This window comes from Cyanistes caeruleus, chromosome 5, assembly GCF_971803275.1.
Source record: "Cyanistes caeruleus chromosome 5, bCyaCae1.hap1.1, whole genome shotgun sequence".
In the NCBI taxonomy this organism is placed as follows: domain Eukaryota; kingdom Metazoa; phylum Chordata; class Aves; order Passeriformes; family Paridae; genus Cyanistes; species Cyanistes caeruleus.
The window spans coordinates 57,206,373-57,233,928 of NC_141705.1; the positions used below are offsets into that span (position 1 = coordinate 57,206,373).

The 27,556-nt window shown below is 39.6% G+C and overlaps 1 protein-coding gene across 11 annotated transcripts; it reads right to left on the minus strand.

Moving 5' to 3' along the window:
- Positions 1-1,271: 1,271 nt before the first annotated feature.
- Positions 1,272-26,946, minus strand: OTUD4 (OTU deubiquitinase 4). Of its 11 annotated transcripts, none has more exons than XM_086889344.1 (22): positions 26,304-26,946; positions 24,684-24,767; positions 21,675-21,725; positions 21,319-21,365; positions 19,475-19,547; positions 18,924-19,005; positions 18,549-18,693; positions 16,587-16,644; positions 16,087-16,204; positions 15,796-15,860; positions 14,032-14,132; positions 12,624-12,748; positions 12,326-12,506; positions 11,595-11,760; positions 10,674-10,794; positions 8,950-9,005; positions 8,313-8,396; positions 7,590-7,728; positions 6,460-6,539; positions 6,270-6,384; positions 5,568-5,608; positions 1,272-3,906 (listed from the first exon to the last, which is right to left on the minus strand). In XM_086889344.1, the coding sequence occupies exons 1-22, from the start codon at positions 26,466-26,468 to the stop codon at positions 2,680-2,682; spliced, it is 3,324 nt and encodes a 1,107-aa protein (XP_086745470.1). In that variant the 5' UTR covers positions 26,469-26,946; the 3' UTR covers positions 1,272-2,679. The 11 variants fall into 11 exon arrangements, with proteins under 11 accessions (XP_086745470.1, XP_086745466.1, XP_086745473.1 ...); XM_086889340.1 differs by having other exon boundaries at positions 8,238-8,396; positions 26,304-26,922; XM_086889347.1 differs by lacking the exon at positions 8,313-8,396 and adding an exon at positions 8,238-8,285 and having other exon boundaries at positions 26,304-26,857.
- Positions 26,947-27,556: the final 610 nt, after the last annotated feature.

Genomic DNA, 27,556 nt, shown 5'->3' on the forward strand with positions numbered 1-27,556 from the left:
TTAAGCAGACACATAAAAACAACTTTCAGCTATGTATCTTAAAAGGAAGGGTATTTTTCATTAAACATTTGTCTGCCTTTACTGGCATGTGAAAAACACGGCTTTGTCCGTTGTTTACAATTTTGCCCCAGAAGCTACAGAAATAAGTTGGGGTTTTCTGTGATTTGCCATTCTGTGTGTTAGTAACATGGTTATTTCAGAACTCTGGCAGTACTGAGTACTGTATATACAAACTACCTCCCTCTGTCTTGTAACAGCAATGCACCTGTACCACACCTGCAGAGGGACTCCCTAAAGAAGCAGAAGTATTGCATACATCCTTACACAACCACCCTGATCAGACAGAAACTTCAAAAAGCTGACTAAACTTGTTCTCTGTATAGCTTAACTCCCTTTGGACTGATGTTGTGTGATCTTTTCTATCAGTTGTAATAAGGATAAGGTAAAAGATGTGGTTCAGCTGTGTGTCACAGCTCATTATATACTAAATATTACATATGTTAACAGGAGGATCCTGCAATCTAAAACATCTTGCCCCAGGCCAGAGGTTGGGCCAGTCAGTCTACTTCAGCAAGAGAGGAAACCAGACTTACTTGATCAGCATTGGAGAAATTCTATCTGCACCTTCCAGTCCTTCACTGTCCTAGAGTAGAAAGGCCGTGTGGACCCAGCTGAAAGAAGCTGGCTTTTGAAAGCAAATTCTAAAAGCACATCTCTCCCAGTTACTGTCATGCCTCTCTTCCCCAGTGTTTCCCCATAAATTCCTGCAGGAAGCGTTACCACCTTCATTCTTGCAACAAAGCTTGTGACGAACTAGCTGCTCTAGGAGAGGATGATTAGATCAGTGATTGCTGCACAAATTTCGGTTGTCTACAAAAGCTGGAGTTGAGAGTTTAAAATGCATCAGAACAGCCCTCTTTACATTTTTGAATGGAGCTGAAATAAACAGAGAAACACAATGGTAACAACAGTTAAATCCCTCAGAGCTTGTTCTCTACCTGAAAATGTGAAGATTGCCTCTTTTGAAATCCTGAATACATTTCTGAATGAAAAAGTATTTAGATTTTAAAAAGAAAAACCAAAAAGCTTCCAGCATGACCCCTATCCCTACAAACAAGAACTCCAAATTAAGTTTATGGCTTCTATTTCTTCGCTGCTTGCCAGACCCTATTCATCATTCTGCTGCTTACTACAGCTGCTCTGTAAGAACAACACTTCATTGAATGCCATTGCAAAAGGTTTAAATACATTAATATAATTTAGAAAGCAAATGAAAAGACAAAACATTTATTTTAATTAGGGTTTTATACATAGCATGCATCTGAAAACAAACTCTTTATCATGTAACTATCACTCTGGTTTCTGCACCAAGGGTGTACAATCTCAGACACAATGAATGGGTACCATCACCTACACTACTGTATACAGAGATATAAAAATATACACAACAGTTCAATTTTACAGAGCAACAGAGCTGAGTGAATACTGTGCACACTGCACTCTCCGAGCCTGGACAGCTGAACATCCAGACTGCAAAGGCAACAGGAACACTGGAGATCGTAACCGGGCTCAGAAGAAACAGCATCAGAACTCTGACACAGTGTAAAAATATAAGGCAGAAGCCACTTTCTTCTGAATTGTAGGGAAGAGCAGAGCACACTGAGACTCTCCATTCTTGCTTTTAAAAGTAGTTCCAGCAAGGAGTTGTACATGCAAAACATCAACAGTGCAACAACAAAAGAATACTGAACAGTAGCTCAATCGTACAAACTTAAAAAAACGTAACACGTACTTTATGCATCTCCTCACAAAATATCTAGGATTTGTCAGTGCATTAGTGTTAAAGTGGCATTAAAAAAATTTCTGCTATTATAACAGATGCAGAATTATTTTGGAAATGCATAGCATCTACATTTTTATTGTCTTTGTAATTATTCAGTTGGCATAGGCACCATTCTAGTCACACCAGCATTAAGAAGAATTCATGGTGGAAACAGCCATTCTTATCAGTTCATACACAGGTATTCTTGACTGCTTGTCTTGATTTTGATTTCAACAAATAAATGCTTTTTAAAATTCAAAAATATACCCTATGATTATGAAAAGAACTATATACAACATACCTAAGACACAGGGTTAGCTGGCTGCCATACGTGTAACACACAAGAGAAACATTCAAGTTTGACAGATATTTTTTTCTTTTTGAGATGAAAGGCCTTTGGGTTGGAAGCATATCAGAGACAACAGTGCAGTAGGCTGAGAATTCCTTTAGCTCAGTTCAGAACTAAGGCATTGAATGATAAAATATACATTTATATTTGGTGCAATGTTACTGTCAATTTTAGAATCTAGATCACATCAAATGCTGTCATTTGTCACTCTAGTAAACGCACATACCCATCCTCTATCACAAAGGCAAACCTTTTGGGGAAAAAAAATAACCCAATACTAAACCTACTTTTTTTCCTAATTTGACATTGAAGAAAAACTGCTAAGCCAAACAAACTCTAGAATCCCCCCAAAAACCCTATGTAGGACTTGACATCCTCCTAGTCTTTACTTGCCACAAATTAGCCAAAAATTAAACATATCATTGAACTTCAATAAAAAGAAATTAAGATTTTAAACTGCTACTTCAAATTATTTTTGCTTCTTAAATTTTCCAATTATCCACTCATTTTATGCTTGCTGCCCCCTCTGATTATCTCCCAGTGTTGCCCTTCTCCTGTCATTTCTATATGGCTGCCCTCTAAAGTTTCTCTGATACTGGTAGCCGTCATCTCTGCTTCTGCTGGGTGGTCCTTTCCAGGCCTCCTCGTTTCTTTGGAACTGGTATCCTCCCCTGCTGGAATAACCCCGGTCAGGTCTGGGCCTTCTGCCTCCTCCATAAGTCTGGTTATAGAACTGCTTGGATCTGCCACTCCTCAACATGTCGGAAACCTCAGTGTCATCTTCAGAGCTCTCTTCCCTCGTTCTCTGGGCCCTGCTTTCCGTCTGCACGTTCCCAGTGCCCTTGGACTCTCTCCCTTTAGCAGGCTTCTCCTTCCGGCCAGGAGTGCCGGGTTTCAGTTCGGTTTTGGGAGGTTCTGCCAGCAGTGGCTGCGTGCTGGGCCCTGCCGTTGGCCGCTCTGGACCCTGTGTCTGCGGAGGGCGATGCTGCTGCCCATCTGCTTTCTGCTTAGAAGCAGCCGATGGACAGGTTTGCTCCAGCTGAGGTGCCCTGGCTGAAGCGTCTTTCGGAGTCCCTGCAGCAGCCACTGGGAATGGGACAGTGTTGGAGCTGCTGCCAGTGTTGCTCTTCTGGAGCTGCTCTGCACAGTTCACTCCAGGAACTGGAGGGCTGCATTCTTTGCCCACATACATGCTGGCAGAGGTGCCAACTGCTGCCTCTTTACCCTCAGGTGACAAGACAACATTAGGTCTTGCTACTGAATTCTCAATGAAACCCTGAACTGGGTACCCATACCAGAAGTGAGGAAAAAAAGGAGGTGCTATTGGAACAGCTCCTAGAAAGTGATTGTGTCCAAAGGGCGGCTGCGGGAACATATTCTTCCCTCTCAGGGACTCCTCGTAGTTCGCATGAAGAGCTTGCGCTGGATTCTCTGGTTCGACACAGACCTGTCCTTGACTTTCTGTCACCTGAGCTGAAGGTATGATCAGAGGCAGTGATGGAGATCTGTCAACCTGTGGAATCTGACCATTGGACCTGGCCTCGGTCTGGACAGCAAAGTGCCTGTTTGGTCGTGCGGTTTCATTTTCGTTCTGAGTGGGAGCAGCCTCCTGGAACCAGGGGTTGTGCGGATACACAGGAAGGGACACATTTGGGTACATTCTACAAGCAGCTAAATAGGCCTGGTGCAGGGGGTACAGGTAAGAATGGGGTGCCCACATGGGACAACTGTATGCCTGCAAGACAGCAGGGGGGGAAAAAAAACATAATCAGTTATTTGGTCTTTTGAATGTTCAGACAGACATAAAAACACACCAGTCATTTACCATTTTGAAACATTTAATTATAGGAGATAAAAGTTAATTTTCTTTACAGTGACTGCCCTCAGTTCTAAATCCTATGACTCTAGGATGGTGTTCTTATTTTTTGTTTTCCTTCCAAATGCAGTTGAAATGGTCAACAGTTACTTCAATTTCTATATGGTTAAAGACAAAGTTTGACACAGTAAGTCAAATGTCACAGTTATATGTTATAGTCACAACTATATGTTTGAAGAGAAACATTTCAAACTAATTTTCCAAAATCACAATTATTGGCAATTATTCTACTGGCAATTTATTTATATTGGCAAGTTATTCTATTAGACCTCACTTTGCAAAGGCCACAGCACTGAAGTTATCCACCTCAGATCGTGACCCCTTCCCTTTCCCCTACCTCCACCTTAATGAGCTGGACTCTGTAAACAGTCCCTGGAGCAAACCATCCTGAAAAGCCTAGACAGGCCTCCTCTGCAGGAGCCCCTCCCCTCTAAATGTGCAGTGGAAGGGTGTGGGCAGGGCAGGGTCTGGAGCAGAGCAGTAGACAGACAATGCAGAGAGTATTTCCCGGGCCTGCTGTACCCTGAGACACCAGCGGAGCAGCACAGCTGCTAGAACATAGGCTGGGACCAGCAGATGGTGCTGAAGTACCAAAAGGACAGGCTAGATCCTAATAATCCACAGTAGCAGTAAGGAGGATCCCAAGACTGTTAGCTTAGGAAACTCAAGCTGTTTAAATGCATTGTGGTGACACTTGCTAATTAACAACTAACGGACTTCCTATTAAGCACAGAAACTTATATTAGGCAGAGGTATCAAATTTACATTGGAAACTGTGCTGAATATTCCCTCTTTCCATGCCCAGACACCAAAGAATATTGTTGCTATGGCAAAAGTCCCTTGAAATAAGCCCAAGCGCTCTCAGCACCTTGCCCCAAGTCCTTTGCCTGACATAAGGAATAAGAAAGTAAAAAAGGAACATTTTTATGTGCAGAAGGGAGAAATAAAGCAAACAGCCAGTCCTTGCCAAGCAATGGAAAACGTTGGCTGAACCTCTTCTCCAACCACACACACAGATTTGCATCACATTTACACATACACACTACTGTAATTACTGAAAAAAGTGAAATACTGTTATTAACCTGAGCAGAAAGAACAGATATGCAGGTTACTTAAGGAAAAGATTTTGGGATCTGTAGTGCAGTGGCTTTGCCAGTACACAGCCAGGGCTGCACTCTGAGGGCATTTTCTCATTCCCTATGCATATGATCTGAAATAAGCATCTTCACACTTAGGATTTATCTGGGACTTTGAAAAGCACAATTTGCTGGTCGTGCAGCCAGAGCTGGAAGCCAATAGTTCTCACTATGCTGGTGACATGAATTTGACTTTTGCTGACTTGAACTGCACTGTGGACAATTGCTGGAATCCCAGTTAACAGAACACAAAATAAGAAAGTACTTCAAACTGAAAGATGCACTTGAAATGTACAGCAACAAAATGTCCTGCACTCCAAGTTCCAACAATTATTTACAAGCGATTTTTATAACAAACGTGAAAACATAAGTTTGAAGACTTACCTTCACACCAAGATTGAAGAAAAATCTAAGAATGTTCTTATCTAAAAAAACAAGAACAAAAATATTTATGAAGACCTAAAATATTTAATCTGATACAAAAACTGCATAAAGTTCCATTTCAGTAGAGAACACTGGTGTAAAGTTATTGCTTGTCTTCAGTTGATTAGTTGGGGTTTTTTGCCACAGGAAGATATCTAGAACACAACAGCAGTTTAAATTTCAGCTTTAACAGTCTGTGAACTAGTTTTTAAAGAAACAGTTCACTAAACAAACACCACTGTGCAGTCAGACATGAGATGTTCTCTATGGGCATATGTTGCATTCATAGTATGCCAAAACCTGTATTTACCCAGATTAGTAAGGAAATACTCAACATCTTTTAAATGACATGAGCAAACCTATTACTCTGACAGGAGCAGTTCTCCAAAGACAATTCTTTACGTGCACAAAACCTCAAGTTATGGTGGGACAAGCTAAGACACAAAATCATCCTACCAGATTTCCAGGTGTGACCACTTGAAAGTCACAACATTGACACTGCAAACTAAAGAGATACAATTCTGTTCAATATTCCCTCCCACATCTTAAATCATTGGATCTTTTGACAAAGAATGACAACAGGACCCAAAAAAGTTGTGTTTATCTACATTTTAAGAAAAGAAGACCTATTTGGAAAAGTGGTGTAAAATTCACACTTCTTACCTTTAGGTAAGTCTTCCCCAGTACTGCACAGGGAGTAAGGAGGTGCAACGGCTCTTTCTCCCTTTTCATTAAAAGGGAATCCAGGGTATAGCGGATCCTGATAGGGATTCAGAGTCTGAGGCAAAGGCATTAAAGGCTGGTTAACTGCTTGTAGCCACACAGGAACTCCAGCAACTGAAGCAGATGTTACCTGAGCCTGTGATACAATAGAGTCAGGTCCCGTTGCTGGTCCTGGCATCAGTGAAGAAGCAGGTATTTGGGTTGGAATACCTAGAGGGAAAAAAACCCAACAAACATACATATATATATATAAATAGAACAGGTATCAATATAAATGGATATATGAAATATGAATAATGAAAATATAATTATGGAACATGAATATATGAAAATATATATGTATATAAAAATAATCACAAACCAAAAGACATCAGAAAAGCAGGATTCAAAATGCAGAGAATAGTTTTCAGAAAGAATGAAACAAGTAGGTTAAGCTTTCCAGAAATAGCTAAATTGATCCTATGCTTCTTTTTAAAACTAGGAATGCCAGAAGGAAATAGGAAGGAGAAAAAAATGGGGGAACTGAAACTTTTATGTGAATCACTGAAGTTGTCATTCTGACTAGTCATTTAGAGTCAACTCTGAATCTGAGCTTAGATCAACTTGGCTGCACATCTTCTGTCACGGATACAGTCAAGTGAGACAGGATTGCCTCTGTCTCATGTGAACAAAGGAGGCTGATCTGAAAGCTGGTTCTCGTACAGAAACAGCAGTGTGAGAGAAAATGCAGCACCTGATCTAATGAGCACTATTGATCCTAAGCTAATTCCACAGACCACAAGATATGCACAGCACACAAAAACCCATTACACATGCTTTGCAACTCAGGTCCAAATGGATCTCATTAGTTTCAGACATACAAGCCCCAAGCTGAGGCCTCAGTCAACCAAGGAGTCTATTATTACATGGGACACAGAGCACAAACACTTACCAGGTTTCAACATGCTGACAATATGTTCTACCTTAAGCAGATCCTCAAAACTCAATGCTATCCCACTCAAGAGGAAAAACAGCCAATTAAGTACACTACTCTCTCATACCTTCAGGCTGGGAGTCAAGCAAACTATACATACAGGCAATTAAAGATGTTAGAAGTCTCACCAGCTTTCAGCAGTGAGAAAATACATTCCTATGAATGTCTGCTTTTGGAATATGGAATTTTATGAGCCAGTGTCTCCTGGGGGTATCTTCAACTTAGTAAGAGGGTTGAAGTATTTCCAGGGTTAGTAACTTCTGATTAATGTTAATATTTCTGCAAACCTGCTGGTCCATATGTTGCTGGCTCACTTGGCCAAGCTGGCACAATGGCTGGTACAGAAGGCACTGCTGGAGGTAAATGCACCTCAGAGAAGACTGGAGAGGGCGTTGGAGTTATGGTCGGCAAGCACTCCGTCAGGTTCTGTAAAAACAAACAAATCTAAATCCCATCATGGCTGCTGACCCTGATGGCTCAGTCTTATCCAGACTACCACCATCCCCACATGGAGGTACTAACTAGGAACATACCCAAAGAAACCTGAGCTGCATCACTGTGTGGAGAGCTCTGCTCTGAGTTCTGTCCAACCATGCCTGTACCACAGAGCCATCAGTGCTGGAACCACCTCCTCATGCTTTAAGTATCTCCCACCCAAAAGAAAAGCCACCCTCAACAAGCAATTACCAACAACCTCGGAGAAACCTGATAAGGAGAAGCTAAAGAATTTAAAGGGAAAAGCACAGTTACCTTGGTAGAAAAGTATGAAATAACCCCTCTCTCAGGAAAGAATAGACATACTTTTACTTTTCTATCAAGGGCTGTCCTTTTACAATCTTTATACTTGACATAACAGATTCCTAACTGTAAATATGAAATTTTAGCATTATCACCATAATGACCATGTAATTAAAAGCCAGTATTGTAATACATACGTGGCTGTGATGAAGCTCCCCTTTGTCTGAAGTGTCCTGACTGGAAAACTTTGAAATCAAACAAACATTTCTTACTTGCTCAGCAAGAATCGGAGAATCTGTTTTTACTTGTTCCAAAGGAGATGAAGCTTTTGGATAACTCTCATCTTGACTATTCTTCTAAAGCAAAGTTAGAAACAACATACACCGCTAGTCTAATAGTCAGATTAACTTTACAAACAGTTATTCACAAAATAATAAAAATAAACCACACTCCATACAAAGTGGGCTAAGCACCCATCACATATTATACTAGTGTGACATTTTGCTCATTGAAAGGACAGCAAAGGTTAAAAGCCAACAAGAGGCCACAAATCTTCACTGAACTTCAGAGCTCATGGTCTGTTAGCACAGTAGCTATTAGCAAACATCAAATCTTCTGTGGTCCCATTATACTGAAAGTACAGACTGTACTAAGCAATTACAAATCCAGATTCGTAAGTGCTCTCGATAGCCCAGGTTTGAGGACTCCAATTGCAGAAAAAGACTATGTATAGATTACAGGGCTGAGGAAAGCTGACAGAAATACAAGCCTCCAGCCTTAGGAGTATTTCACTAAAAGCTCTAAAGCAGCAGCAGCAATCACAGCTCTGAAGGCAGCTATTGCTCTGCTAATCATGTATCAGAGAAGCAATAACATTAAAAAAAAATTTGGTCTTTTCTTTAAGATTACCTCAGATGAATTTGGCTCAAGCTTCTGACTTAAGTGGATCTGCCTGGAATTTGACTCTGCAACACCAAGACATAACCTAGTAAATGAACCATTACACCACTTATGGCTATCACAACTTAAGCCAGTTAGTTTGTCTTTCCAATATTAAACTTTCAAAATCAAACCTGTATCTTAGTATATATTACTTCAGAAAACTTAAATTTGTAATTTTACCAAAGATCAAAGCATCCTAAAACAAACAGTTGTTCGGGCCGTAAAAGAGCAGCTACTTCACCCTGGGTTCTCCAGGCTCTACAGGAGTTCTTTACTGATGTTTGGAAACCATTTCAGTGATGCTTGGAGAAAGCAGGAATAAAATGCAGCTGTCCCTTTAAATATATTAATCCTAAATTGCTCCTAATGAAACAGAAGTTTGTACTTTGCTTAAAGTGAAAGTGTCTGATCGGCATTTTCATATTCAAGTGTTAAGATAACAGAAGCTCAAAGTCTTGTCTACTTCTGACTGAGTAAAAACAGTTTAGAAGGTTGCAGTGGATTAAAAGATCTAGGAAAGTTTCCAGACTGCTTCACAAACCTTCACTTCTCAAGCACCAGTAAACAGTTCAGTGGAGAAGACAGTGTTGAAAAACAGTCATGACATAATAAGATCTGAACAAGTTCTTCACATTCTGGCTTATGCTCAGACCTGGCTACCACTGCTTATCAATCACACTCATGCCCAGTTTATCAATAGCAGATACAGACTTTTAAAAAGCTTGTTATATACTCTGTCACAACTAGACAGGAGTATAAATGGAAACAGTATTGATTTTGAGAATTACTGTCAAATCCCTGAGCAGCAATAAGAATCCCTGAACACTCAGAAGGAAGTATACTTGATTCCCATAGGGCTGTTAACCTAGTTTCACAAGAGGCAACGCAATCCAGAGCGTCACAAAAAGCACATGAAGCTGAACATGCCATGCCCTTCATGATGCCAAATCCATGATGACACTGGAGTCTTTACTTTCTCTCCAGCTTTCTCTACATGAACATTCCTTAAAAACGTGAATGCTCCTTTGCTAAGGTGGAAAAAAATTCCTTTGCAATTAGCAGAGATTGGCTAACTACCTTCCTCCTGGTACCCAGTTTTCATCTATTACTGCCATGTTCCACTTCCTCGCAGAAGAGGAAAAGCTTTAAGTCCATGAAGAGAAGCTGAAGTGTTGTAACTGACTGGGAGGAGGGAGAAAACCCAAACAAAAATTTAACCATGTGACAGCATTTTCTACTGTAAACAGGTTTGTTGTTTCCAACCCTTCTGTACACTGTCTTCTCCCTCTCCTGTACCATTGTATACTAATTCTTAACCATGCCACAGTGAACACTTTTACTTGCTTTTCTCATAAGTTACTCTTAAGGCTTCTTCCACTGGCACTTTCTGCCACACACTCTCCAATTTCAAAAAGATCGAATTTAGGGTAGCTTTGATAAGTCTGTTTTGTTTCTCTCATTTCTCTTCTCATTTATTACAAAAATCCCAGCCAGAAGTCTACTCTCAGCCACACTCATGATGCAGGGAAATGTACTTTCCTAACTCCAGCCCAGTTTAGTTTGGTACTGCTACTTAGGATAACTCCCCCCTCAATGCCTAAACAGATGCCTCATTTTGAATAAATTCTGAGGCTGGTAGCAAAACCAAGCAAACAAAAAAAGAGACATTATCTAAACCCATTTAGTTTTACCTTTCTCCTTCTGCTCTTCCACCTCTGCTGTCCACTTGCTGTTTCTTCTTTCACTATTCGAGAACTTTTTCTGGTTTACATTATCCACAGTCTGTGTAGCAGCCTGACAGACTGACTGGTTCTGAAGAAGTTGACAAAAGCAGAAATATCACTTTATGTAATTAGTCCAGTGACACTTCACCATCACCTGCTATGATACTATAATGCCTTCATGACAAATAATATTTATGTCTGTGACAAGCAGAAAGGGGAAGGGGGGAATCTGGCTCAGTAGCCTGCAGATTCATCCACTCTTTCTCCTTCATTGCTAAATTTTGCCAAGTGTCCCTTAAGAGCATTCATGTCACTAGCTGAAGTGACAAAATCTGTTTCACTCAGACAAGAAATCACATCCTCCTCCTGCAAGTGAGCAAATACAGCAAACTGTTACTGCTCAGGGGGAAAGAGCAACCTCTGTCCCTTAGGCTTCAGTCTTTCACCTAGTCATTCTTTCCAGCCTTATTCTTGTTTACCACATCTCTAGAACAAACCTAAGTGGAGAGTAGCTCCTTACCCACAGAATCTGCTCACTTCCCCGGATGTACTGAGACTCCCACCTACTTTCATTAAAATTGCATCAATAGAATGATCTCTCCAAAATCCTACAGCCACAGATGCTCATGTGTCTCCCATAATTACATTCCTAAAGCCCTGTGTGGTGGATGTTCAATTATTCCCAAGATAAACTACTATGTGTATTTTCTTATCTTTAACATATAAAGCATCGCAGATACCTGTATTTCTAATTACAAAGTGAGTGCAAAATAAATATTCCTCATTTTTGAATTGCAGTGTGATTCAAGGACAGCAAACCAATGGCTAATGAAAGGTTCACAGACAAGTATGGAAAATGCACTGTTAATTACAAGGAATACAGCATACATTGCAAAGAGCAGGAAAAGCTTGTTCATCCCGCTGCTGGATCTCATAAAGGGAACGGGACTCCTCTATGGCCTGCTTCTCCCTGCGCTCCTCTGGAGACAGCCCAAAGTAGTTACAGTCCCTGCTGCCATGGCTCAGCTCCTCACTTCGCTCACGCTCCACTTTCCTGGTGGGAAAAAACAAAGCAGGATCACTTGGACTAAGAAACTCCAGATCAAATCCAGTACAAACTTGTGGGTTAGGAGGGAAAAAAGATGCAATGATGGAAATAGAAACTCTACTGCAGCAGCCCAAGGAATCAAAAAGTCGCTGCCAACAAATGCAGGCAAAACACTAAGAGTGTTTCAGAGACTTCTAACTCAGAATGCAAAGCAGCCCCCTATGACAGATTCAGCAGAAGCTGAGAGAAGATCTTAGCCATGCCCAATAAGCACTTGCAACATTATTTCAGCCCAACCAAAAAGAAAAACAAGTACAACAAAATCCACACTAACATCGATGTTCCAAGAAAAAATATGTGGCTTTGTAGTCAGTTTCTGCCATGCAAGGAAAAAAAAATGATTATAATTTCCTGTGCTTGTGTGTATTCTTAAGGACTTGGGACACTCCCTAAGAATTCAATGGCAACATATTTCAAAAAGAGTATGCAGGAAGCATCTGAAGCAGGCACCTGGGCTTCCAGAAGCTCAGTCAAGAGTTCAAGCCAGGGAAGATGCTGTTTGCAGTTTTACCTTGCAGACTGGGAAGGATTCCTGATGGGAGCTTTTTGCTCAGTTGAGGTCTGATGAGGTTGGGGCCCAGAACACAAGAACTGATGCTGCCTGGTTCCCACAGTATGCTGAAGTCGAGGAGGTAGTGCTGACTGGGGTTTGATTGACTTGCTCTGATTCTTTGGCCCTCTGCACTCTGCATCTGTGATAGCAATGTGAAAACAGGTAAGACTTTAGTTTTAATCATTTTTCTTAAGCTCTATGGGACAAAACATCTGACAAAGAAAATTCTGCCACACTAAGACAGGTACAGTCCTACCAGGCTGAGCATTCTGCCCCCATGTTGGGTAAAACTTTTTTATCTTCTTCCCTGGCACAGTGTTCCAGCCCTCCATAGGAGAGGTCTGTGGAAGAGGTTTAAGGCTCTTCAGTGAGACAGCATGCCTACAAAACAAGGAATTATGGAGAGAATAATATCTTAAAAGACCAGACTGGGACTTGCATAAATTAATACTACATGTTCATTAATACTGACAGATCTTCCCATTTTTGAGAACATTGCATTTAAAATCCTTTGCATTTATGATTACACTCAAGCAATGTGTAGAACAGCAAATCCTTTTTTTTTTTTCCTTTTTACATAAAACTGGTAGGTTGACACAAACTTATCAGTAAGGAATTATCAGCCATTTGTGAAGTGCCTATTGTAATGTCTTCAGGGCAGACAGAAAAAGGGGATGGTCACAAAAAGCAATGTACTTAAATAAAAGCAATATACTTAGATAAATTTATTACCAACACTGCAACAGGTGCCAGAATTGAAAGATGTTACATTGAGGGTGCATATCCCAGAACAATTGCTGCCTTTTTAAGTGAGGATGCTGTAGGATGCTTCAAGCAACTATTTACATTATTTGAAAGGCAGACATGGAAACGGGTTAAACTCCAATTTAAAATGGATTCAAACTGCAAGATAATCTTCATATCTTGCAGGATGTTTTTTTTAATAGAGATTAAATGAGATTAATGGGCATCTTTCTCATTTACCTTGATTGAAAGTGTTTCCTCTTCCCAAAATACAATCAATGTGTATTTTTTTGACCCAGAAGTGACAGGACTTACAGCAGAGCTCGGGATGTCTCAAACTGCTCTCTCCCAGCACCCTCCCTACCAAAACACCCCAACAAACAACAAAAAAAAAAACAACCCACCCCACACAACCAAAACCATCAAATCCACAGCAACAACCTTAATTTGTCCCAGGTGGGGCAAAGATGATGCTGATCTAAACAGCAACTCTGTATTAAAATCAGGCATAGCTACTCAACCACCAGAGGAGCTCAGTGCTTTAACAGACCTTTCAGTATGAAAAGCTTGTCACAAATCCAGCATCTAATTATTGAGTACAAGCAACACCTTATTAGCCTGGTAACAATCTGTTTAGGATTGAATCTTGTGCACAAAAAAATAAAATTAAAACACTATTAATGTAGTTACTGTTCTACACTGCAAGTAATACCCAGACTACTTGGCACTACAGAAAGGAGTATGAAGTGATAATCAATTTTTCTTTTTTGTTTAATAGTATGCTGTTTTCTTAACAAATTTGTGGTAGTACTGTTCCAAGTAACAAAACAGATACATTTCAGGGGCTGAAGTTTAACTCTGAACCAAAGTAATGCTTTGTTCGGTTTGGTGCTCCCTCCCGAAAGAGATTAAGCACTCACTTTGCTCCAAGCTCTTCTACAAATACAACAACTGGCCCATTCTGTGAAAAAACTTCTTGAATATGGGCATTATAAAATTTCCCATTATGGTCTAAGCGCACCTGTAGAGAACAAGAGTAAGAAAAAAAAGTGGATTAGCTCTAAAGAGGACTGTGAGAAGAAGTCACTTTAAAATATCAACATTAGAAACACAACTTTTCCTCTGGCCAACTAAAGACCTGAGAAATACACACACAGTTTAGTAAATGAATCAAAAACAATCTTCAATCTCTATGGCTTCTTCAAAAAGAAATAAAAATCCTGTTGAAACAAACACACGCACAACACTAAACAAACAGCCCACAAACAAACAGCTTGCTGGGGAACGCTATTTAATGAAATATGCTTTTCAAAACCACATGAGAAAGTTAAAAGCAATCGTGCAGCCAGGCTTTTCAGCTTTACTGAAAACACTCTTTCTCACAATACAACTCAAAGCTTTCCCCCATTAAAATCCACTTCACTTCAGTGAGATGTAGTCTAATTAGGAACATAATGAACACCATTTACTTCAGGAGTTATTTTCAAAAGGTTTTTTAAGAACAACTAAAAGAAGTTCTTCAGACATGATCATAGTACTATGTTTGACTGACATTCTGTGATCTTAAAATTATTCTGTTGAATAAAAAATAATTTTCTTCATGTTTCACTATAGTATTTGGCTTTACAGTTGTATTAATTTGGCCAACTTTAATTTCACTATTCATGTTTTCTTCCCATGTTTTCATATTATGTATTTACTGTCTTGCCACATACATATGAAATTTGACAGAGAGAATGTACTAATTACCAGAGTGTTTTCTCCTAATATTTGTACCCTTCAATAAATACTACACAAGACAGCCTTAGGGTCATAAATGCAAATTTTAAGCCTATTAAGTACTATTAAGCAATAAATAATCAACTCAGTATTAGGTTGGTTTGCGGGCCAGGGTGTTGAGGGCTTGTGGGGTATTTTGTGGTTGGGTTTTTTTTTCAGTTTGGAGATGTGTTTTCCCTGCAGTTTAGTCACTATGGTTGATTCCATCACACAAATAAAAAAGTACAAACTAAAAGAGCCCCTGTTTTGCATGATTACCCCAACCCCCAATTGAATATTTTGTCATTAATATTAGTAACTTTAATAGATGGTCAAATGTCCTAGAAAGAAACATGTTTAGCCAAGTACCACCAGTTTAATTAACACGCCTAAGGAGACTAATCTACAAACTGAGAATTTCATGTCAAACCTTGTTTCTTCTTAAGCAGCAACACTTCATACAAATCTTAACAGAATTTGAAAACCAATTGTGTAACACACTTGCAACACCCTGAGAGGAAGAATCATCCAAAACTTCAGGATTTGCAGTAATTAAAGCAAGCTGTACTTCATTACTTGGAAGTACTGAGATTTTATCAAAACTAGTAAACAAAGAGGAATCACTATCTCCAATGTCAGACATAAATACACGGATCTACAGTTCCATGCTTAACATTGAGACTCCCAGTCATCTTATTACATATACTCTTGGAGTTAACTTTGTGGAGCAAAATTGCACTGATCAGTCATACGTATGCTGTAAGTCATGAACACTGCCAACAATTAAAGAACAAGTATATCCTCCTGAAGACACAAGCCAAGAGTATTTAGAAAGTAGCAATATCAAAATAGTTATCAAAGAGGGAAAATGGCCACCTTGAGCAAAATGTTAATGTGTCTCTAAACTACAATTCAGTATTACTTACTTTACATTTATCTCCAATGGAGTATTGCATGCCAGCAGCAATAGAGAAATCTTGTTTTTGCTGATCTGTAAATACAGAAGCAATAATATATTGTTAGTTTAAATATACAAAAAGGATTACTTTCTTGATAGAGTAAAAATGCAAACCAGGTGTTCAGGCCCTAAATCTGCCCACTGACCCATGTGAGGAAAATCAAACTAAACCTAAACTGCCACTTGCATCAGTTCTTCGGGAGGGCTTCACTTCACACAGCTTTCAAAAGCTGCAACTTTGAAGTATTCTGTTACTCACCCCATTTGGATCGGAGCCAAACATCATATTCAACGTTTCTGTAAACCAAGGGATCAAGTGATTTCAGAACCTTTTTAGGCAACACCAATGAGGTGGGATTCCCATTGCTCTCAAGGTGCTGCACGGAACAGAACAAAGTGCTAAATGGTCAACTACACAGACATATCCAGCTTTGCATTTTTCAATCACAGTGCTCAAGCCTTGTACTGAAATATGGAAATGCTAAAAATACATAGAGCATAAAGAGCTTTGAAAAAAAAAAAATTAAATGGTGTTCATTTAACCATGCCAGAACAAATCTAAGAACTAAGCAGCACTAAAAAGGACCCTGTCCACCTCGCAGCACATCAAAAGTATACATTACTTTTCGAAGAAACAGGTAATTTTTAGAATATTATATATTAAGAAAGCTATTAACTATCTCTCATGAATATTAAATACTAAAAAATATAGCTGAGTACGAGTTATTAGAAAGAAAAGAAGTCTCAATGGACAAATACCTTGTTGCCAGAAAGAGACTTCATTCCATTCATATCACTAACTGTTGTAGCTTTACTTCTGTAATAGGACAGAGAAAAGTTAAGTTTTCATAATGAATTACAGCATTACTAAGTCCTGAAAAACAGGTAAGACACATCTAAAAGGGGATAAAAATAGTGAAACTACAATTCTCTTTATGTTTTCCTGACAATAAGCATATCAAGGACTATACTCATATCTTGAAATGAAAAAGCTTTCTAAAATAAAAAACTGTATTTCTTTATCAAAGTAACTTAAAAATAAGATTTTGGATTTAAGTACAAGTTTTAGGAAGTCTATCTTAATGTGTGCTTTGTTGTCACTCATGAAAAAAAAAAAAAAAAGCAAGGGGTAGAAGACCCGGGAAACACAAGTCCTCTTAAAATTTTTGCAACTACATGAGGAAAACATTGCAAAGTAGACATAAAAAAACTCTTAAAACCAAAACCTACTCCATTAGTTAACTTCCATCAGGCACTCTAATTTACTCTTTTTTTCCACACCTGACATCACTGGAAAAATACTTTCCACAGAGAAAGTCCCAAGTATTTTTCCTACAACAGTTGTAGGCAACTCTTAACATTAACTTCTCCCCAGAACTATTGCACTTATTAACAACATAATTGAAAAGTTTGTATTTATAAAATGAAAAGAATCTTCTGGAAAACTAGCTAATGAAACATGATGAAATCAACTTTAAGACAAGCAAAAGATTTAAGACTTCATAAACTCAGCAAAGTGTCTGTTCATTGGGTCAAGAGTCACATATACACATGCCAGCCCCTGCATTATAGGACATATGGTTTAAATCAAAAACATTGAGTTCCACAGCCTCCAGTGAGCATATGACCTTATTTCCAAAGGTGCTAAGGAGGTTAGCAGGATATTTTCTTAGGAATTCCAAAGATACAGGGTTAGGCTACTGCATTTGAATCCCAGGAAAGCTCCAAGAACAGAAAGGAGTACAGGTTTCCATCAGCTGACATTTAGCTATAATAATTGTTTCCTGAGGCAGAAATACTTTGTATTTTAATTGGCAACATTCCCTAGTATTTTTTTCCAAACGTGAAAAAAAGATAATCCCTTTCCCACAACTTTTTTTTCCTGTGATGATTCCCATCATCTTCCTCTCTGTTATTTTCAACCTGTGTGAGAAACCGGCTCCCAACAGCTCCAAGAACTTCTTCTGCCACATGCCACACAGCAGAGCCCTAGAGAAGGACTGTAACAATCAGTGGGAAGAGGGGACATGATCCACTGATACAGAACCATCTCCACAGTTTCACTGGAATTTCATACAAGCCAGAATTAAGAATCCTATCAAACAGAAGAAAACCTGCCAATATCTAAGTGCAAAAATGGCACTGTGGGTGATTGACTGTGCACAAGGAGTCAGCTCAAATTCTCGAAGCTTGCTGAAGAATTCAGCAAAAAGCAATACAAACCCACTTCCCTATGATCAAGATCAAAATGGAGCAAGCTATATCTGTATATCTCCACTAGCTTCACCTCAAGCAGGTATTCCAGTCCCCAGATGTTTGGAAGCCACGCAAGCTGGATCGGATTCCTGTAACTCTACTCAGCTGCAGAGTGAGCCAAGTCATTCTCACAGTTTACCATGCCAGACTGGCACACTAACAATTCTCCCAGGGAATTCTGCTACTCTAAACAGGAAGAGGCACATGTTGCAATGGCAATAATTCATTATGTAAAGAGACTGAAAGCTAGACTGCAGGAAGAACAGAGGAAGGCCAGAAGCCTATCCTTAGGGAAGTAAAGATTACACATTGCATTCTTTCACACTTCTAACCCTACCTCTTAGTGCTTCTTTTCTTAGTAATTTTTAAATGTTTTCAACCCTCATTGCTGGATTCCACTACTCGCCAGAAACTAAGAAAACTCATTTAAGATGTGTTCACAGGCAACTTTTCAATTTCATTTACCTGTAGTTGTCATCTTCTGAATCCGAAGCAGACACTTCACTGCTCCCATTACTTTCCTCTGTCACACCAACAGCGCTAAGTTCTGCCATAATTTTCTTTACATCCATATCAAACACTTTCTCATAGAGCAACTCATACAGCAGAGCTGGGTAAGGGGAGGAGAAAGTGGAAGAGCAAAATCAATTACCAGCTAAATCACTTTTTATTCCACTATTTCAGATGCTAATCATACAGGCATTGACAACTCAAACTGAACACCAAGCTACCAAAAATGACGATAACAAACTTCCATACAGAGCCTTTTCAGGAGACCTAATACTGATAGCTTTAAGATTTTTAGCAAAAATATATTTTTAACTAACAGCTAATACTCACACTGGCACAGAGCAGCCTTCTCTGCATACTCTATGGGATACACAATATCATAGTGGTTTCCATTTGAGAAGCACAGCAATACCTATTGAAAAAAATCATATGGATGTTTTAGACTTTGCAATTCACTTGATTTTTCATAAGCACACCCTTTAAATTTAAAGCACCCATGTGCTTTGTTATCTCTCAGGATCTCAATGTATCAATAAAACAATCAAAATTTTTGGTGGATGTCCTTTAAACCAAACAGAATTTGAACAAAAGCCAAAAAAAATTCAATACAGAATTTTCAGTGCCTGAAAATTGATTTTTACATAATTTTGTACTAGTAGAAAGATATGCCTCACCCTAAATACATCCCATCTATTTAAAAAGAAGTGTTACATGTATTAACAGCACAGCTGCCTTAAACAGACACAAAACAAACTCCTGAAATTAAATTCTCAGAACATTTCATTGTGTTGAATAATAAAGTCACATGCAACTACTTGCTGTTTTTAAAGAAGTCTTACTTCAGCACATCACAATAGCCATAGGTTTGTGGGGTTTTTTACCTTATCAGAAAAACCATTTTCAGTTACACGTGAAGGAGAAGCATTTGGCTCCTGGTATATTATGAAATCTTTCCTGGGGGGGAAAAAAAAAGTAGCAGATAAGAATTTATTTTAGAAGTAGTATCAGTAAAAATTTGAGCATTGAAGTCAAATTCAAGAAAGATACATAACCACAGTTATGTATAATCACCTAGTGATTTCTCTGCTATAATCAATCTCTGTCATGATTTTAAACTTAAATATTTCTCTCTCTCCCTTTCATCCATAATGTTCTCTTGGAGTTCTTCGCTTAACAACCTGTCAATTCCTACAACTTCTTTCTCACACAGGCAAAAGTGTTATCAGTCTTGCAAAATAACTAAGTATATTCACAGTTTCTGGATTAAAAAACAAAAACTTTTTACAACTACTCAGAAAAGGCAATTCTGAGAGGAAAAGAAGACTCATCCACTTCAGGGAGCAAAGAGAAATTTACTAGATAAGTGACCTATATTTGTGCGAGGTCTGAGGAGTGAAGTCAAACCTATTTGTACTGAATTTCTATCCTATACCTGAAAAGTCTGAAAGTCACTTATTGAAACAGAACAGGAAATTCTTACTTCTGCTTCCCTTAAGTCTGCCAGCATGCAAGAAAGAAAGCAACACTTTGCCCATAACTCTATCACTGTTCCTACTTTCCCTGAGATTCTTAATTGCCTTTTCAGTAGAAGCCTGTCTTCCCAAAACAAGCATGGCAGCAACTAGCCTTGTGGCCTCACCTCTGCAGTGAAATACCACATACAAGTTGCATCTGTGCCACAAAACCCTCATGTTGCTTTCAATGATAATTAAAAACACCCACTATTATCAACCAGGATTTGTCGTTATTCATTTATCAGCTGTGGCCCTGGATACCAGTGTGGCACGACTACAAAATAAACTACTCCTATTTAGGAGAATACATTTCTCGTGGCCCGAAATACAACAGATCATGACCATCACATCATCTGATGTGATTAAGCATCCAATTCTGCTGACTTAAATGGAGATATATCCCTCTACAACCTGGCTCAGTGTAACCATCAGACCTTCTCACTAAACCTCTTGAGGCAAGCTTTGCTCTGACTTCCAGCTCAGTCCTCCCCCATACATGCAGGACATGCAACTCCAAGCTGGCCCATTGACCTCACAAAAAATACAAAGATAGAATTCCATGCAATTTCCCACACATAACACCCAAAGTACCCAAAGGTAATATTTAACTAGCTTGATTCTCTCCTCTTATCAGCTGTCTCACCTATGGACAAAGCCATTAATTTACAGTAAACATTTTGAAATTCTGAATTTTTAATGGGTTTATAAACAGCAGACAGTGAAGATGCTGTGGATTACTCACTGTCTTCCACAATAATTAGAAAGCAATAATAAATATTCAACACATTGTTTCTCACTACTTTGTGAATAAAGATTTAGTACATAGGAAATAGGTACAGCTCACATATAAGCAATAGGGTTAGAACTAAAGACTTGGTGAAAGACAGGAAGAAAAGCAATTTTAACAGGAAAACTAGGCTATTAAAATTAACAAAATACAAACTGTATGAGATTACCCACAACTGGCTGTGCAGGCGAGATACATGGCATTACTGCAAACCTGTATTCACATCGCAGATTAAATGTCATTTCCTAAAGTCAGTTCTCTATTTTAATTTAACCCCTTGACAGATGCAATTTTCAAATATATTTATAATTTTATGGAGGACTATGGTATGGTATAACATAATTCTATCTTTGTTGTTCCAACTGATTTACTAACAAAACAACAGAACTTATCTCAGTAAAACATACTTGAAAGGTTTTCTTACTTGTACATAAGAGAAAGGGCACTTATTTCTACTTGTCCAACCCATTCCTGTATTGAAAACAAAAGAAAACCAAGTTCAAACAAACATACAATTATACCTCCTCATAAGCAGATCAAGAGATGCAAGAAATCATTGTTGAAAATAAATATATGAACACTGAATCTAGAGTTCAGCAAGACATAAAAACACAATTCCCCAAATCATTTTACAGTAGTGAGTACACACATAAAACTATATATTCACATATTTCAAAGACCTCCTAAGCTCAAACACACTTAAGAGGAAAAAAAAAATCCAATTAGCCATCAACTTCAGCAAAAGTACTTGCTTTCTATTATAAATGAGGTTTAACATACCTGTGGATTTTCCAAACTTTTTAAATAATCTTCAAATGGCCCCTCTATGAACTGTATTTAAAAAAAAAACAAAAAAACATCCAGCAGTAATTAGTCATTTTTAGTAGTGCAGCATATGGAATCCCCAACCTGTGACCCACTGTACCAATGGGAATGTACCACTGAAAATGGAAGTCTCCCCTGCCCTCAAAAAGCCTACAAACTAAATATAAAGGGATGTCGAAATGAAGAAATGAACAGCCAAACACATAGGTTTGCCTTGCAGAAAATAACCACATAAACAGCTTTAAAAATCATCACACGAGTCAAAATAAAGCAAACAAAACCCCCCCAAACAGAAACTCAGCAGCCAAATAGGGAATCTGGAAAAAAGCAAAGATTATGTCATGTAGATGTTTATAGGCAATTCATCTCAGGCATGCAGAGCGTCACTGAAGAGAATAACTGTGGACTTGAATTCAAATATCCCGTTCAATCAACAGCAATGGACAATGAGAAACAGGAGTCACATTTCCATAGTATGGAAGCAGTGGTAAGATCTAGTACAGCCAACTCAGACAGCACTTTTTTTTCTGTTCTCTATCACCTCAAACTGCTTTTACTTTCAGCAAAGGATGCAAACAATCAGGCTACATTTCAAGTGCCAGCCCAAGAAAATGATCCTTCAACTGCGTTCTCTAACATACATGAGGAGGCCAAATTCAAATGTGCCAAGAGCAGAGAAAGGTGCTACAGACAACTTCAAAGTGTTTCAGCCACACTGGCCACAGAGAGGCTGCCTTTAAAAACTGCTCATTAGTCACAATCTGTTTGATTTACTTGAAATAAAGATCCACAGAGGTGCAAAACAAGAAGGAAATCCCTTTGTGAACTTAAATTAGAAGCTGGATGGTCTCTTTACCCACAGTGAGTAAGAAACAAGATAAGGAGAACTGAGTGGAGTAGTGAATTTAAAAGTTCTGTTTAGCCATTTGGAAGTGAGAACTAACAAACCTGGCCATCATTTTTAATTTAGATAGAAGCAATCATGTGTGAAGTTGAAAAAGATGGATCAGCCCAACATGATCACAGACAGCGGTTACTTTTTGTGTCAAAATTAAACTGAAGATTTGCACAAAGGAAGAAATGAAGGACATCAGGAAGTTCTCATAGGAAACTGAAAAGTTAGAGAATAAATGTAACACAGCAGCAATTCAAGATAACACTTCAAGAAAGGCTGAGGATGGAAATGAAGATGGTGGCTACACTCCTTAAATCTTGGTTTTAACAGTATCAGTTGAAAGAAAGACACAAATTCAAGCTGAAATTATTACAACAGACAGAAGAGAACTTCAGGAAGCAGCACCATGTCAATAAAGCACAACTACTGTGGAGGCAGCAAGTGAACAGCTGAACCAGGAGATTAGGGAAAGAGACATTTGTTGTTTATGCTGTTTGGGTTTTTTAAAGAGAGAAAACAGTGCTGTATCCCAGACAGAAAACAAAGCAGAGTGAGAGACAGAGGCAGCAAAAGAGATGAGCAGAGCTGAAGCGAGGTACCAGAGGGACGAAGAACACTGGGAAATGAAAACAAATATGAAACACCTACTCTCACAAGAAACTTTTAAAATGGAGACTTTTCAGACGGACAGCAAAGATGGACAGAGGAGAGGTCACACCTTGGGAATGTATGAATGGAATGTGTGAAGGGAAATAAAGAACACTGGGACCAGGAGTTTGGATAAGAGAGACCAAAACAATACTAAAACCATGCTAAAACCAGCTAGGGCTAACAAAGCAGGGATCGGAAACGATAATATGGGAAACAACATACACTTAAGAGTCAAAAAGGGCATGGAATTTCAAAACACTACACAATGGAACAAGAGAACAGGAGTAGAGAAGCAGATACTGGAGTCAGCGGGGTAATTCTGGAAAGAAAGGGATTAAAAAGTCCGCAGTGAAAAAATGACCTTAAGAAGAGAGACGTCCAAGAGTCAGAAACAACTGGAAGGAGTCAAGTCAGAGCAGCATTGTCCTAGAGAGTTCTGTTGTATTATATATCATTATATATAATATATATATGTACATATGTACATGTATAATTATATCATGATATAATATATCATTAATTCCTGATAACTTCCACATGGTATGTGATCACTTACATTTGAGCTGAGAGTACTAGGTCAGAAATTATAGCACAAAGACACACCCTTATTCCTGCTTTCCTTCTCCTCCCTATGCCAGTGCATACCTAAAACAGTCTTTGTATTTTGGGTTCAGTAAATTTAGAACAGAAAAATAGAGTAACAATTTTCTAGTAGCAGATCCTTACACATACTCACTCCCTTTCTGTCTGTCCTGGAAATCAGGTAACAGTATGTACACTAGAACTCATACAAACACAAAGAGAAGCACCATTATTGATTAATACTCTTTTAAAATGAAGAAAAAAAAAAAAAAAGGAATTTGTAGTGACATAGTGATTAATACTGACAGCATTGACCAAATATAATGAATATCAAAATATTTTACATCCAGGGTTGATGAAAAACTTAGTTACAGATGTTTAGGGAAGAAAACCTACAGTGCCAATGCATAATAAACTGCAGACCCTGGAAAGAATCTCACTAATCTCATCAGTCAAATCCTTCATATATTGGAAAAGCAATTAATTAGCACAACAAGAATATTTTATGACTTTTATTAAAGTAGGCATTATACTACACTAAAATCCAGATTATAGTAGCTTCACTATAGACCACACTGAAGATTAAGTTTGCTTTCCTTTCTTCATGAGCACTAAAAACTCCTCCTATACCACATCACTCCAATCCAAGGAGTACACAAGTCTCTCCAGGCTTAGAAAATGAGTAATTACCACATATGTGCTAATTAATTTAAATAGCACCGATATTCAGCTACAATGAATATTTGCCACAAACACAGGGAGGTGCAAAATATACCTAAGCAGAAGGAATAAAGTAACTTTTCTTAAATGCTAACAAAGAAAACAAAAATACTTACTGCTTCAAATTTCTCCCTATGTTTTCGAAGATAGTCTACACAAGCCATCCTAACATCAATGTGCCGAGACTGAGAGTACAACACCTAGGGAGAGAGGGAGAAAGAGAACAAGGTGACATTGGATCTCAGGAGTTTTGATGACAGGCCACAAATAATTAATGACTGCTGTCTAAATACAGGCTTGGAAATACTCTAGTTTTATTTTTAAGAATATTTAATATGCATGCTCATTCAGCAACAACATCTTCAGGCAAGTCAAACTTCTATTACTTAATAAAAAATTAAGTAACTGCAGAATTCACAGGTTTGCTAAATTCAAACCTTCAATTTTATGAGGATTTACGAAGCAAATGAATAGCATTTATTGTTAATCTTTAACTGCCTTCTTTGTAAAAGACTTCAGTTAACTGAAAGGAAGTCACAGCAGGAATGGATGAGGAAGTCATCTACCAACATGCATTCATTCAAACTAAGTCCAACCAAGTCTCACAGTGCATGTTTACCTTCTCTTCAACAGGCCTGTTGCCCAAACAGTTTTTTGGAAGCCAGGAATTCAGTTCCCAATATGACGCCCACATTCTACCTCCTGTTCAAATCTCTATTTGAAAACTACTACTTTCATCACAGGTTCCAAGTTATCTCAAGTACAACACAGGGAAGTTCCAGACAATTTAAGTTGCAGTGTCTCTTGAAGTCCTTACACACCACCCTCAAAATAAATCACTTCCAAATTCAGTTTTTCTGAATGAAGAGTGCACAAATTAGACCAAATTTGCAGATAAACACTTAATAACTCTCAATTCAAGACCTTAATTTCTTAGAGGTCATTTCCAAACTAAATGATTCCATAATAAGAACGGGATGTTAAAAATGTAATAGCTGAAAAAAAGTTCTATCAACACTTGAGTGTGAGAGAAACTTTCTATGTATTAACTTAAAAAGTCAAAATAGCAATATATATATTATATGTATATTTCCTTGAGATAAAAAAACACCCACTTCCAATCGATAGTGTTTGCTTGCCTGAACTTATCAATTCAGTGGGGAAAGGAATTTTTTTTTAAAAAAGTGATCTGTGTATAATTAGCACAGGAATCTGGGTTCCCACAATCAGAAGCACCAGAGCTCCCACTGCTGTTTGCTTGTACTTAAGACAAGATGACGCTGTCGCTTTTTTCCTTTAACACTAACACTGAAATGGGGGAGGGGAATTCAACAGGAAGAACAGAAAATAAATTACTTTCTCAAATTTTATAGTCAACTAATTAACAAAACTAAGAACGTGGCTTCTCAGCTCTTTCCACTAAATTCCTTTTCCTAGACAATCTCATACCCAGCAGCTGTATTCCTATGTTGAGATCTCACACTGAAAAAAGCTCTGAGGAGGCGGTGGAAGGTCAAAACAGATAAGGATTTCTTGGTGGCATAAGGCAGCTGCACACATATAACTTCTCTCACCTCACAAGGTGGAAATCATTTTAACAGTCACGTTTTTCACTGGCACATGACTGCATAACCTTAACCTATACCTGTCTGCGTTTTAACACTAATTACCACCCACTAATGAGATCCACTTCCCATGCTTTCGTGAGAAGAAGCTTTGTTTATGTAACCAGTTACCTGCTCGGCCACAGCCCTGAAAAGGCAGGACCCATCCTTGGCCACTTTCTTCCTGTACAAGCCCTGAGATCGCAGGTAGCGGTCCATGGACGTGTCCCCGGGGGCGTCCCCGCCGCTGCCGGGATGGCTCTGCTCCCCTCCACCGGCCCTGCCCGCCGCATCCATGTTCACCGAGGAGAACGCCGGACCCCTCCTAGTCCCACATGGCGAGGAGAAGCCGCGGCGCAGCTCCGGGGCCGGGCACAGGTGCAGCGGCCGGAGCCGGGGGCAGCGCTGGCCCGCCGGCAGCCGCAGGAGCAGCGGGAGCAGGAACGGGAGCGGCAGGAAGAGCAGCAGCCGGCTTCACGTTGTCCACTCGCATGTGGGGAGCGCGGAGAGAAGCGGCAAAGTTTCCTGCGCAGCCCGGACTCGCAGCTCCGTCACTGCCGCGGCTTCCCGGCTGCTGCCGCGGGCCGGGGGCAGCTCCGGCGGGTCCCGGGGCCGGGGGGAGCGGGCGCGTCCCGGGCGCGCAGCCGGCCTGCAGGCGGAAAACAAAAGGGAAAGGAAGGACACGTGCGGCCCGCCGGGAGGGAGGGAGGGAGGGAGGGGAGGGCGCAAACAGGAGCGTAACCTGGCGCTTATTTTCACTTTCAGCCCGGGCGCTGCTGGGAGCCGTAGTCCCGGAGGAGGAGGAAGCAGAAGGAGGCGGACACAGCGCCCGGGGCCGGGCTGTCAGCCTCGCCCCCGGTCAGGATCATTTCATTGCTTCTTGGTTTTAGAACCGACACGGGTGGGGTGGGGGGTGAAAAACTCAACATAACCCGGTAGTGTGTGCCCGCAGCCCACAAAGCCAGCTATATCCTGGGCTGCATCCAAAGCAGCGTGGGCAGCTGGGCAAGGGGGGGACATTCTCTCCCCTCCGCTGAGACCCCACCTGGAATACTGTGTCCAGCTCTAGTGCTCCCAGCACAAGGAGGACATGGAACTGTTGGAGCAAGTCCAGAGGAGGCCACGAGGTTGATAATGGGAGTGAGGCACCTCCCCCGCAAAGACAGGCTGAGAAAGTCTGGGCTGTTCAGCCCGGAGAACAGAAAGCTGCATGGAAATCTTACAAAAAAGTTTCAGTATCTGAAGGAGACCTAAAAGCAAGCAGAAGAGGGACTCGGAATTGTAGTGATGGGACAAGAAATAACAGGTTTAAATTCACGGGGTGGAAATTTAGGTTAGGTATCAAGAAGAAATTCTCCACTGTGAGAGTGGTGAGACACTGGAGC